The 14,649-nt window shown below is 46.1% G+C and overlaps 1 protein-coding gene across 2 annotated transcripts in view; it reads left to right on the top strand.

Moving 5' to 3' along the window:
• The window catches only part of RASSF5 (Ras association domain family member 5), a 105,925-nt gene extending 92,315 nt beyond the window's left edge, over positions 1-13,610 (top strand). For both annotated transcript variants that reach the window (XM_072648017.1, XM_072648018.1), the window contains 4 exons: positions 8,848-8,961; positions 10,388-10,685; positions 12,526-12,641; positions 12,993-13,610. In XM_072648017.1, the coding sequence (XP_072504118.1) occupies positions 8,848-8,961; positions 10,388-10,685; positions 12,526-12,641; positions 12,993-13,145 (681 nt within the window). In that variant the 3' untranslated portion in view covers positions 13,146-13,610. The remainder of the gene's footprint in view (positions 1-8,847; positions 8,962-10,387; positions 10,686-12,525; positions 12,642-12,992) is intronic.
• The last annotated feature ends 1,039 nt before the right edge of the window (positions 13,611-14,649 follow it).

Raw genomic sequence — 14,649 nt, 5'->3', positions numbered from 1 at the left:
CCTTCTATACCAAGGACTTCCCTTGCTCTCCTCATGAGACCATGAGCTTCTTGAAGACAGGGAATGTCTTTTACGTTCTTTGAATGAATATCCCCAACACTTAGCACAGTGCCTGACAGACAGTGGGTGGTTAGTACATGTTTACCCACTTCCTGGGGACCTTTCGTCATCTCGATTGGCCTCCCAGTTTATAGACATCCTTCCTAAACTCTGGCATCCAGTGCAGAATTTCTCCTCTGTTCTCATTAGAGTGGGACCTGACATCATGGCAGCAGGAGGTCAGTTGTTTCCAGGGTGTATCAGTCCAAAGATGATGTGGTCTTTAAGATGACATACAGGTCTTGCGTCATTTCCCTTAGTTTGGGGCAGTGGTTGGGGTGGCAAGAAGAGAGGAGAGTGGGGACATGTGAATTTATCTCTTAGGAAAAAGAGGAACAGGAAAAGAAAACCCAAATGTGGGAAGCTCTGGTGTCAGAGCTGGAGAGTAAGCTTTGACCTTGGAACACAGGGAGTGGGGGTGAGGGGGCTGTACTTTCCAAATAGCTCAGATGTGATTCAGAGATGCCCCAGGGTATCTTTGGAACAGGTGGTGGTTTATCCCAGTCTTATAAATAATAATATTTCTCTTTGTTATTATTTCATTCCTTCCTCTCCTGCCTCATGGTGGCACTGAGTGACCCTGAGAGTAGCTCTGGCACACCCAACTGAGTGGGATGGGTTTCAAGTCAGCAACACTTTCTGAGTTGTGTTGTTGTCTACAGACCAACTCAGCTGGCTGGGGGGGCAGTTTCAGCCACTAGCACAGGGCTGGGGAACCTTCGGCCTCCAGGCCACATGTGACCCTCTAGGCTCAAACTTGGATTCAGTCAAAGGGCCGCACTTGAGGACCTAGAGGGTCACATGTGACCTCAAGACCCCACCCCTGCCTAGCCTGTCAAGTTCTGGCTTTTTGTGGGTCTTAGCTCTTGGCCCATTTACTGGGCTAAAAAACCTACTATGTGATGAGTTCAACACACCTTTCATCCTATTCCAACTCAGCAGGGCTTCTTCCACTTTCCAGTTCTCTAGCTCAGTGATTCTGTGGTCTAAGGACCCCTGGGGGTCCCTGAGAACCTTTCATGGGGTTTGTGAAGTGAAAACCATTTTCATAATGCTAAGATGTACCAATTTGTAATAAATATCGCCCTTATAAACAAAAGTTCTTTTGGGGTCTTCAGTGATTTGTAAGAATATAAAAGGGTCCTAAGAATTGCTGCTCTAGGTGATCTGCAGGTTATTCAGATATCTGTGGAAAATGGTTTTACGAGGCAGCCACTAGTAAGTTAACAATTCTTCCTTCTCTCTCCCCTTAGGGGTGTGTGTGTGTGTGTGTGTGTGTGTGTGTGTGTGTGTGTGTGTGTGTGTGTGTGTGTGTGTGTGTGTGTGTGTGTGTGTGTGTGTGTGTGTGTGTGTGTGTGTGTAGGGTGGGTGATGCAGTGCATGTACCTTGTGAGCCTGAAGGCACTATAAGAAACGGAAATTATCATTATTATATTGGCATTATATCATCATTATACAGCATCAGTGATCGTGAGAACAAGAAACCTTGTCAGAAGAGGGCTCTGGGAGAGCAGAAGCCTTGTCTTGTGTTACAGAAGAGGGAATAAACTCAGCCTATTGGCCCAGCCTTCCAGAAGGAGGAAGGGAAGTGATGTGGCTCAGTGGAAGGAGAGCTGGGCCTAGAGTCAGAAGGACCTGCTTCAAATGGGACCTCCAACACTTCCTAACTTTGGGATCCAGGGCAAGTCACTTCACTCTGCTTGCCTCAGTTTCATCCTCTGTCAGATGAGCTGGAGAAGGAAATGGCAAACCATTCTGGTATCTCTGCCAGGGAAATAGCAGGGAGATTTAATAACATGTACTGCATCGCCCACCCTATACATACCTACCTACCTACCCACACACACCCACACACCCACACACACACCCACACCCACACACACCCACACCCACACACACCCACACACACACACACACACACACACATCTAAGGGGAGGAGGAAGGGAAGAATTGTGACCCAAGTCAGACACAATTGAACAACCAGAAGAATGATTTGTCCCAGTTTTTGGCGTGGAAAATTCTAGAAAATGAGTTAAAATCTCAGGAAGCCTATCATTTTGAGAGGCAGCGTAGCGTAAACCATTGAACCGACAGTCGGAAAGATCTGGGTTCAGCTCTTTCCCCAGCCATGTGCCGGCTGTGTGACCCTGGGCAAGTCATTGTATTTCCTGGAGTCCAACAACGGTAATAATAGCAGTGAGTGTTTATATTGTACTTCGAGGTTTGCAAAATAATTTATGTATGTTACATCATGTGGTAAATCTTAGGATCCTTTCCAGCTCTAAGTCTATGATGCTGTGACCTGCCTCTGATAAACACACATGCGCGCGCACGCGTGCACACACACACACACTCACACTCTCTCTCTCTAACTCTGTGCCCAAGGGGCAAGTCACATAAGCCACCTGAGCCTCAGTTTCCTTATATGTAAAATGAGAATAATAGCTAGCATTTACATGGCACTTTAAAGTCTGCAAAGCCCTTTACAAATATTACCTCATTTGCCCCCATAACCATCCTGGGAAATGGGTGTTAATGTTATTCCCATTTTATAGATGAGGAAGCGGAGGCTGGGAGGGGAGCCTTCTTTAGGGGTTTTCTTATAAAGTGCTCACTTTGAGGCTGTAAAAGGGCAGTGAAACTAATGTGGACAACATATCTTCATCACAGTTGATGAGTGCTAACAGCGGGTACCCAATCCCCACCCTCAGTCACCCCCACTCTGGAAATAATGACCAAATGGCCCTTGGGAAGAGAAAAAAAGGGGGGAGAGCATTTAGAATCCCCTCTGACGAAGTAAACTTGTACTTTAAAGAAATGCTGAAGGGAATGGTTTCAGAGACAACTGGGAAGACTTGGCTGAACTGATGCAGAGAGAAGCGAGCAGAACCTGGAGAATACGTATGATCACAGCGATATTGTAAAAACAAACAACTTAAAAAACTTCAGAATTCTGATGAATGCAGTGACCAACTCTGATTCCAGAGGGCTTAAAATGCGTTCTTTAGAGAAGTGGGAGTCTTCAGGATGCAGATGGAGACTTAGTTTTGTTTTTGGATGTGGCTAGTACAGGAATTTGTTCTGTTTGACTATACCCATTTGTCACAGGGGTTTTGTTTTTCTTTCTTTTTCCCTTGAGAGTGGGGGAGGTAGAAAAGAGGAAGTGGATTTTGGTTGATTGAAAAAAAAATTATCAAGAATCATGACAGAGCTTCAGATTGGAAAGGCACTCTGGCAGCCATCTAGTCCAATCCATACCAGAAAAAGAACCCCGATTACAAGACGCCAGACAAACAGTCACCCAGCCTTTGCCTGAAGACCCCCACTTCTCAAAACAATGCATTCCATTTTCAGACACCTCTAATGGTTAAAAGCTTTTCCTGGGATCAAGCCTAAAGTGGCCTTTTTGCAACTTCCACTACTCCAGGTTCTATCCTAGGAAGAAGGGGTATCCACTTGGCAGCCCAGAGCTAGCCCCACCTCTAGTCTTCCCTCCAGGTTAAATATCCCCAGTTATATCACCTCATCTGTCTTTGTCATGAACTACTTTGTGAGTGAACCAAATGAACATCAGAAGACTGGGCCGTTTTTTTGCTAGGATTATGGGTCTGGGGGTGGGGTATAATGTGCATAGAGAAAACCAGGCAGGAGGCAGGCTGGTGGATGCCGCTGTGGAAGATGAGTAGGGGCCTCTCTCAAACCCAGGCAGTCACGCAAACAGCTTTGATCGGTGCTAGATCTTGACATTGAGCAGCTCTGAAGAGGTCGCAGAGTATGAAGAGGAAATGACCTTGTTTGATCCAAGTTTGTGAGATCTCCCAAGCTAGCCCTGCTGAAAGTAGGGAAGGGAGAGGCAGACTTTGTTGTGGGCTCCTCTTTGGGGTTAACCCAACAGCTTTCTGACTTCAGTGCAGCTGTCATCTACCCAACCTGGACTTTTCCTCCACCTCAGGTCCACAGTGTATCAAAGAGGCAGGGAAAAGAGTACATCTCTCCTCTATTTATTTTGTACTTCTTGGCCTGGGGAGAGTCACCTCTCTGGGCTTCATTTTCTCATCTGTAAAGTGAATCTTAACCAGCAGAGATGAGACCTTGCTTTACTTCTGAAGCAAGACAACATGGAGGGGTGTGGCTATCCCTGGCACCTGTAAGAATAAAGGGATAGAAGAGAGGAAAGACTTCAAAAGAGAAATACATAGAAAGTCAGGCAGGAACTGAAAATCAAATTAAATTTAATTTAAAAAAACAAATCAAGCAGGGACACACTGGCTGTTGTTGCTTGGAGACCCTGGAATATTGAATCTCTTTCATATCCTGTGAGCTGGTTTGGCCTGGTTGTTTCTGGATGACTGTGAGCCAAAGAGCATTAGAAGGGCACCAATTCCCTTCCCACCTCCCACAGGAGGCAGTTCACTCCCCCTCATCCCACAACCCTCCAAGCTCTTTTCTTTATTCATTCAACAAGAACTTAACACTAGCTTTGTCTAAGGTATTGGGACCATGAGATCTTCCTGTCATTAGGAGCCTAGGTCTAGATCATGGGATGGAATTTAGAGCTGCAAGGAACCTTATAGCTCATTAGAGCCAAACTTTCCTTTTACAGAGGAAACTGAAGCCTATGGATGTGCACTTAACTCACTCAGGATCCTATACAGGCAATCTATGTCAGAAGTGAGATTTGAACCCAGATCTCCCGACTTCAGAGCCAAATTCTCTTTTCACCTACCTCCCTGGGTTGTTGCCGAGTATCAAGTGAGATAATAATATTCATAAAGTGCTTAGTAGTGCCTGGCATATAGTAGGGCAATCTATAAGTGTGAGCAATTATTATTATCATCACTACCATCACCAGCACCATCACCATCACCATTACCACCATCATCATCAACATCACCGTTACTGTTACCACCACCATCACCATTACCACCACCACCATCATCATCATCATCACCATCACCATCACCATTACCACCACCATCATCATCACCATCACTGTTACCGTTACCACCACCACCATCATCATCATCATCACCATCACCATCACCATTACCACCACCATCATCATCATCACCATCATTGTTACCGTTACCACCACCACCGTCACATTACCACCACTACCATCATCATCATCATCACCATCACCATTACTGTTACCACCTCCATCATCATCATCACCATCACCATCACCATTACCATTACCATCATTACCACTATCATCATTATCATCATCACCACCACTATCATCATCACCATTGTCACCACCATCACCATTACCACCACCACCACCATCATCATCATCAACATTACCATTACCACCACACCATCATCAACATTACCACCATCATCATTACCATCACCATCACCATCATTTCCACTATCATCATTATCATCATCACCACCACCATCACCATTACCACCATCATCATCACCATTACCATCACCATCACCATTACCACCTCCATCATCATCATCATCACCACCATCACCATCACCATCACCATTACCACCATCATCATCACCATCACCGTTACCATTGCCACCACCATCACCATCACCATCACCATTACCACCATCACCATCACCGTTACCATTACCACCTCCATCATCATCATCACCATCACCATCACCACCACCACCACCACCATCACCATCACCATTACCACCATCACCATCACCATTACCACCATCATCATCACCATTACCACCACCATTACCACCTCCATCATCATCATCACCATCACCATCACCATCATTACCACTATCATCATTATCATCATCACCACCGCCATCATCATCATCACTCTACCCACTGCCTCCTAAATCTTGGAGTCTTTTCTCAGATTCTAATATATGGTAATATTGTTTGACTTTTTCAGGTACACATCTCCTCTCTACCTAACTAGATTGTAAATATTTACTATCTATGTCACCATGAGCAGGTCATTTTCTCTCTCTGAGCCTCAGTTTCCTCATGTTTAAAATGGGGGCAAAAATATTTACACTACTGCTCTTGCTGGATTGTTGGGAGGGAAATGATTGATCAGCCTCACAGTGCTCTAGAAATATGAGATATTGTTGTTGGTAAGGATAATGATAAGAAGCTAAATGGGCCCCAGAAGAACCTTTGTATGATTCTTTGCATGCCCCATATAACCCCCAGTTCAATATCTGTTGAGGGAGGCAGTGTGAGACCAGGGAAGAACTCTTTACTCTGGAGTCAGAAGTTGTTTAGTTGTTTTTTTTCAGTTGTGTCCAAATCTCCACAGCCTCATTTATGGTTTTCTTGGCAAAGATACTGGAATGGTTTGCCATTTCCTTCTCCAGCTCATTTTACAGGTGAGGAAACTGAGAAAAACATAGTTAAGTGACTTGCCCAGGATCACACCTAGTGTCTAGGGCTGGATCTGAACTCATTTCTTCTTGACTCCTGGCCCTGCACCACCTAGCTGAGGTCCTGGGTTCAGTCCCACCCCTCATGCTTATCTCCTTCCTCTGTGTGAACTCAGGCAAGTTGTTGACACTTCCTGGGCCACAATTTCCTCCTCCTGAGGTGGGCTGAACTCAGTGATCTCTGAGGTCCCTTTGTATAATGCCAAGTTGTATTCACCTGTGGGCACAGCACCTCTAGGCCTAAGGATAGCCCTCAGGTACTCACTATTAATTACCTCACTGCGTGTTTGATCTAGTTCTGGAGTGCATTTTTCAGAAATGGAAGCCAGGGCCCCTGCCTCCCTCAGCTCAGAGAACCCTGACAACATCCAAACCACTCTGGGAGCTTTTTAGCCACAAGGGCCCTTGTGCCAGTGGAAGGGACATTGAGGGTCTGGGTGATTTCACCCACTCAGGCTCAGCCCTCAGACCCAACTTGTTGGACGTGGGACTAGGGGAAGCCCGTGGGACTTCATCTGCTTCCTGTTGACTTCTGGCCTCTGAGGGCAGAGGCCAGTGGTGACCCCTATAGTGGACAGTCTGAGCTGCACAGGAGGCGATGGGGAAGGCTTGCTGTCTTCTAGGCAGAGCCATAACCAGCATTTTCATTCCTAGAGGAGCTTCACAAAATCAGATGGCAAAGTAGCACAAAAAAGTTCCTCAAATCAACTTTTAAAAACAAACTCCATTGTGGTGGTAGAGAGGGGAGAGCAGAGACCTTAGAACTCAGCTTTTGCTGGGGGAATATAGGAACTTGGGGTGCAACCACAAAGGGGTGCAACTTGCCCCATATGACAGCTAGCTGGTACATTGGGTAGAGTGCCAGACCTTAGGTCAGAAAGACCTGAGTTCCAATCTGACCTCAGATACTTATTAGCTGTGTGACCCTGGGCAAGTCACTTAGCCTCTGTTTGCCTTGGTTTCCTTAACTGTAAAAAGGGGATAATAATGACACCTACCTCTCAGGTTGTTGTGAGGATCAAATAAGACAATAATTGTATAACACTTAGCACATAGTAAGTACCATATAAATGTTAGCTATTATTATAGGCAACTGGTCCTTTTGACTTTTTTTTTGTTAACTAGGTGCCAACTTGTTAACTACACTAACCACAGTTGTTTCTATGCTACTAGAGATGTGTAAGTGCTATCAGCATCCTTTAAACTTCAGTACCCTAGGACAAAGGCCTGGTGTCTCTACTCTGCCAAGCCTTTGGTTGGATGCCTAGACATCATCACAATTGGACCTCAGCATTTGATGGCCTTCAGATCACAAATGGCCATGTCCCTGCTTAAGAAGGAATCCAGTACTTGAGGCCACAATAAAAATGTATATACTTATTAGCTGTGACACCATAAACTCGGTCAGTTCATTTCTCTGAAGGAAGTGCCTAATGATTACTTATTTCCTTCCTTCCTCCCTTCCTTCTTTCTTTCCTTCCTTCCTTCCTTCCTTCCTTCCTTCCTTCCTTCCTTCCTTCCTTCCTTCCTTCCTTCCTTCCTTCCTGCCATCCGTCCTGTAAAATGGGCACAATAACATTTCCTCATAGCTAGGAATGCCCTGATTCCACATTTTACAAGGGCTCACCTGCCAGGGGCAGAGGCCCCAAGTGATAGCATACAAAATCCAGATTTGGAGATTGAGCCTCCAGGCTGTGCAGGGATAGAGTCATGAGAGAAGCCTCCGAAATCGGGGGCAGACCCCACATACTAGATCTCCTTGGGCTCTCAAGTGCTCTGGGATGAAGCTGTAGAAATCAGTAGGCCAGTCAACAAGCATTTATTAAGTGCTTGCCTTGCTAGCCATTGAGATAAAAAAAAGGCACAGCCGACTATAAAAGCAGTACCTGCCCTGAAGGAGCTGCTGACATTCTAAGAAGGTTCTGAAGAGCCCTCTCTTTTCTCCACTTCAGTGGCACCCGGAATTAGAAGGAAGATGAAAGTCCTGAGAAACATTTTTTTATCATTTTTTTTGCTATCCTCAAGATCAAGTTGAGGCATAAAGTAAGTGTTTGTGCAAGATCATACATAGCTAAAGGGACCTTAGAAAACATCTGGTTATTTTATAGATGAGGGAACAAAATGTCAGAGATCTTTTTTTTCCTAGAATGCATTTGTGAAGTGCCTACTATGTGCTTCCCAACACAAAAGCACCTCCTGTCCTCTAGGGCTGGTGGAAGGGGAAGGGCAGATGGGGTGGGGTGATTTGACCAAGGTCATAGAGTAAGTAGAAGAGTTGGCATTCAAAGCCAGGTTCTCCACCTCCCACCCTGGATGTGCTGCCCTCATGGAATAATGTCCCCCCGATCTTCTTTCAGAATGTCTACAAACCTGTGGAAGAGGAGAAGCAGCAGGCCCCCACACTTAAGGAAATCAAACAGAAAATCGAGAGTTACAATAGCAAGGAGAAAAATTGTCTGGGCATGAAGCTGGTAAGTCAAGGGGCCCCGATTCCCATCTCCAGAGAGCCTGTTCTCCCATAGTGGGGGGTGGGGGGGGTGTCTCTGCCACCTTTCCTGCAGGTTCTAATCCTGCTCTGTGGCTCATTCCTTATGTGACCATCATCACTGTGGGCGACAGTTTCCTCATCTGTAAAAGGAGTGGGTTGAACTGAGCTCCGTATTGTAAGATCTTCAGTTTGTGGCTTAGGTAGTGGATGAACATTAACTACAGGCTGAGCAGCTGAGGTCCGGGGTGGGGTGGGAATTAACTTTGGGGGACCGGCTGGTAGGTCCTGCCCCCTGCTGGTGATGGAGCAGCACTTGAGCCAGGTGGTTCTCAGAGAGGACGAAGGGGTGGAGGAACAGTGTAGCCTAGTGGGCACGTCACAGAAGCACAGGCTCCAGAGCGCTCATTTAGTCCAACTCCGTCATTTTGCAAATGAAGACACTGAGGCCCAGAGAGAATTGGGATCATGAATCTAGGCAGTGGTTAGCAGAGCTGGGATTAAAGCCCTCCTTTGGAAAGCCCATACTCTTTGCCCCGTACCATGTTGCTTCCTATAGTCTGGTAGTTCATGTACTGGGGTTGAATTCTCTCCTTTGAGTCCCAGACCTTTGGAGTGAGATCCAGAAAGAAATCCCAAGTGACTATCCCTGATGGTGAGACCTGAGGCCCAGGGTGCCTGCCTTGTGATGAGTCTGAAGAGCCACAGTTCCGAACTGCCTCGTGTGGGGTGCAAGTTCTTTTGAGGACAGCAGGGCACTTGTCTGGGGGCCTAGAGAGACCTAGTGACTTGTAGTCTTTGCACTTTTCAGAAGGAGATTAGGGAGAACAATTGCCATCAATCCGTCTACATGTGGCCATTCTATGTCAGACACTGTATTTGGTGCTGGGGATATAAAAACAACAAAAATCTGAAATAGCCCCTTCCTTAAAGAGATTACATTCTAAAGGGGGAAGCAACATACACAAATATTAGCATATAGAAAATAAATGTAAAATAATTTTACTGTATGGAGGAGAGGCATTGGCAACTGGGAGAGGGAGCATTAGAAAAAGCAGGTGGTTGCATTTAAAAACACTTAGAGGTTGCAAAGGATCCTTACCTAAAACACTGCCCTGTGGTTTGGGAATTTTGCCTGGCTTGGTAGGAAAGGGACATCGAACACCCTTTCTTTCCTCTCAAAACTGAGAGAGACAACAGGAAGCCTAGGGAGAGAGCACCTGGTTCAGAAAGAGGGAGTCACTTCCAATATTTACACCCTTCCCACATGAAGTCTGGCAGGCCCTGGGAACTCCCAGCAGGGTTCACACCTCCATGTAGAAGACATCCCCTTAGGGAGAGTGGTCACTCTGAAGTTATTGACCCAAGTGTATTGATTTGTCTCCTTCCTTCCTCTGATGCTTTTGTGGTAGAGTGATGATGGTACGTATACAGGCTTCATTAAAGTCCATCTGAAACTTCGGAGGCCGGTGACAGTGCCAGCCGGGATCCGGCCCCGGTCCATCTATGATGCCGTCAAAGAGGTGAACCTGGCCGCCACCACGGACAAAAGGACATCCTTCTATTTGCCGCTGGATGCCATCAAGCAGCTGCACATTAGCAGTACCACCACAGTCAGTGAAGTCATCCAGGGGCTACTCAAGAAGTTCATGGTGGTGGACAATCCCCAGAAGTTTGCTCTGTTTAAGCGGACACACAAGGATGGACAAGGTAGGAAGAGTGACCCAGATGGAAGCCAGCCTCCCACACCCAACTCCCATCTCCGTTGCCACCTCCAGTGCAAGTTGGGAGAGAGGGAGCTCTCCCAGGAGGAGGCAGGATGGCCAGCCCTGGAGCCACATTTCCTAGTTTGCGCTCCCAGGGAACTGATGTTTCATATAATGAGAATAAGAGTTCTGTGAGAAAATCTCAGTCCCAGTAATATTTACCTTCCAAAATATGCTAAATGTGAAATTGCATTTGTATCAAAAGTACTTTTCCCTGACATGTTTTGCAAATTAGATCTTGGAGTCTAAAAGCCCAGGGTTTGAGTTCTATTCAAGACACTGACAAGCTATCTGACCCTGGAGAGTCACCTAATATCTATGAGGGCCAGTTTCTTAATCCGTAAAATGCAGATAATATCACCCACCTCCTAAAATTGTTGTGAGGCTCAATGCAAACCTTCACTTGCTTTATATATGTAAGCTGCTATTATATGCAACAATTTTCTGGTATGAAAATAGGTTTAATGATCCTCTTTGTTCAAAAATTTCTGAACACCTCTCCCTCTGATCTTAGGGCCAAACTGAGAGAGAAATGTCTTACATGCTTCCCAAACCAGCACTGAAGTGTTTCGTCAGTATATTTTCAAGCTCTCAAATGTTTTGTGGGCAGATTAGTTTGCCCTAAAATATTCAGTCAACACCCAATTAACCTCACCATCCCAGAGGCCAGGAGAAGGAGGCACCCTCAACTAGTGGCCTCCCAACTCCTCTCTTCCTCTGGACTCAAATTTTCTAATCTGTCATGGATTTAGACCCTCCCTATCTCTAAATAGGATGTGGAGAATGGGAATGTGTTCGAAGGTAGCCATGTTGCCATGGACACCCATAAACATCATATTGCTGTAAAAAGTATCATCATTAGAGGCAGCATGGATAGTGCCTAGAGTGCTAGATTTGGGAGTCCGAAGACCTGGGTTTGACATTTAGGCTATGTGACCCTGGTCAAGTGACTCCCTGAACCTCAGGCAGCTCTCTTAATACTGAGTTGTGAACTAACTTCATACTAAGTTGTGAACTACTAGGGTATCTGTAAGTGGAAAAATCCCCACCAGCTAAATCATTGGATCATAGAATTAGAACTGGGAGTGATCTCAGAGTTCATCTGGTCCAAGCTCCTCATTTTACAAGTGAGGAAACTGAGGCTCAGAGACATTAAATTACTTGCTCAAGGTAATAACACAGGTTAACAACTGGCAAACTGGGATTTGAGCCCAAGTCTTCCAGCTCCAGGCCTGCTGTTCTTTCTGCTGTACCATAGAGTTTCTTTAAATTAATATTTTTTTCCTCAACTACATGTAAAGACAGTTTTTAACATTCAATTTTTAAAATGTTGAGTTCCAAATTCTCTCCCTCCCTGCGATGGTAAGCAATTTGATATAGGTTACCTGTTATTAGCAAGGAGCATCTTAGAACTTAACACTGCTGAAAAGCTACATTCTTAGTCTGAGGGGCCAATGCCTAGTTTTAGTTCTAGCCAACTCCTGTGTCCTGTGGGGGTTCTCTAACAAAGTTGGCAGCGAGGCATGGTGAAAAGCACCCTGGGATGGGAGGGAGTCAAAGGACCTTGGATCCAGAGTTGGCTCTGTTGCAAATTGACCTGAAGAAAATCACTTCATCTCCCTGGTCTGAGTCCTCATCTGTAAAATGAGATTAGACCAGAGATAATCCCTTAACCTTCTGGGATGGTGTTCCACCATTGCCCTCAGCAGCTAAACACCCCCTGATGGACCCCTGCCCTTCCTCTCTGAGATGAGGGACCCTCAACCCATTCTTTTGTCTTTTAGTGCTGTTTCAGAAGCTCTCCATCAATGATTGTCCCCTCTGCCTTCGTCTGCTGGCTGGCCCTGACACAGACATCCTCAGTTTCGTGCTGAAAGAGAATGAGACAGGAGAGGTAGAGGTAAGTCCAACACTGTCACTATCCCTTTGTCTATGTACCTTGCCTTTGAAGCCTACTGGGTTGGTTGTGGGTGGGTTGTGTTGACTCACCTGGATGGCCCCATTGAAAGAAATAACCGCTTTTCTAGTAACTTTTTGATGATTTGTTAAAGGACTTTTTGATTGCTTTTGCTTCAGAGTGACAGTGGGGCAAGTGGGTCACAGATAGAAAAAACGTGATGGAAATGGGAACTGTAAGGACCAGGGGAAAGGAATTAGGCAATGAGACTGGGCCTGAGATGCCCTGACCCAGATGTCCCGGGCTCTAAACCCAATGGTTAACCTTCCCTCTGTAACCCTCCCTCCTCCACAGTGGGATGCTTTCTCCATCCCGGAGCTCCAGAACTTCTTAACCATCCTGGAAAAGGAAGAGCAGGACAAAATCCTGCAAGTGCAGAGGAAGTACGACAAATTCAAGCAAAGACTGGAGGAACTCTTGAGAGATGCCCAGGGACAACCTGGCTAACCCTGCCTGCCTCCCCTTCCTCCCTCACCCTGGAACAGCTTCAGAGAATGGATCGGTGTCCTTATTGTTGCAACAGACACTCTCAGGACACATCTGGCTGGGCACTTTTGTGCTCACCCCTAAGTTGCTCCAGATGGAGCAGTAACTTCTCCGATGTGTTCTGTCTTGGGATTTTTTCTCTCGCCCCTGCCTGTGTCACCCCTTGGCCTCCAGAGACACTGTTGTGGAAGCAGTACCAGTGTTCTAAGAGAATCTTTCTCTTGCTCTGTCAAACTACAGGCCTTTAAGAAACCCAATAGCTGCCTTGATGCATCACCAGTCCGGGACCTTGGTTGGCAAAGGCATATATGAGAAAAATAAGGGAAAATTACTTCCTTCCTGCACCTTTGTTCTTTTTTCTTCCCTCCCTTCTCTTATTGAACAGCTTTATTTATTGAATCACATAATAAAAGAGCTGAATGTTCATTTGTGGAGACCTACAGGCTCACAATAGACCACAAGAAGCAGGGGGGAAAGGGGAAGAGCAGGAACGGAGGAGGGAGTGCATTAGCTAGTACCTTCTCCTCCACCTTCACCCCTCCCCCAGCTACAGGTGCCTATAATTCAGGCTCGGAGATGCCTCCTAAAGTCACTGGCCCCTACTTAGAAACCCAGAGTGGCTTAGGTTAGAGGTTTCCATAGAGGTCATCAGTGTGAGCGCATGATACCATGAGGGTGATGTCTTAGGTGCATATGTATGTGTGTTTGTGAGTAGGTGAGCACACATCCACATCTGTCAGAAAATTTTTCTCAACATAAATTTGATGATGTTTCCATCCTCCTGATGTTTCTCTCCAAGTGAAAATGGCCTCTTCCCTGCCCAGAGGCTCTCATTTGAAACTTTTTTCCTGATAAAGGAGCCTGAGGTGGACAGAGACTAAAATGTATTTCTTAAAATCATCTGACAACTAACCTCCACCCTCTGGGAGTAGGGAAAAGGCTCTATTGTGCCTGAGATGCCCTGACCTAGACATCCCAGGACTATCACTGCTCCTTCTGCCTTCTGCCTCAGGCCCTGGGATTCCAGTTGCAACCAGAAGACCTGCCTTCCTCAGAAAAACAGGGAACTACAAACTCAACCTTTCCATTCTGAAGACTGGGCACCATGCCTGGAGTGACCTCAAAATGGAAGGAGAGCCCCACACGCCCTTGTCTCCCCTTTAACCTCAGTGCCTTTCTGTCTTTAAAGGGGGTGTGAGAATAAGTTCAAGGTTCCAAGATGCTGCTTGCCTGGTGCCCTGCCCCTGTCTGATCATGTTAAGACAGAGGATGGCTGGCAGAGCAGGTTGAGGAAAGACCCCTCTGCCCAGCCCACTAACGGGAAGAATGGACTTCTCTTCCTCTATCACAGCTGCCTCTGGTCTTTGGGAGTGCTGTACAGGGTGGGTACGTGGCTTCCTGACTGCTGGTTTATGGCAGCTCATTGGACTGGTACAAATTTCAGTTAAAAACCAACCAATCAATT

The sequence above is a fragment of the Notamacropus eugenii genome, chromosome 2, assembly GCF_028372415.1.
Source record: "Notamacropus eugenii isolate mMacEug1 chromosome 2, mMacEug1.pri_v2, whole genome shotgun sequence".
Lineage (NCBI taxonomy): Eukaryota > Metazoa > Chordata > Mammalia > Diprotodontia > Macropodidae > Notamacropus > Notamacropus eugenii.
The sequence above is the reverse complement of the archived record's forward strand: the minus strand, read 5'-3'. Positions and strand labels throughout refer to the sequence as shown.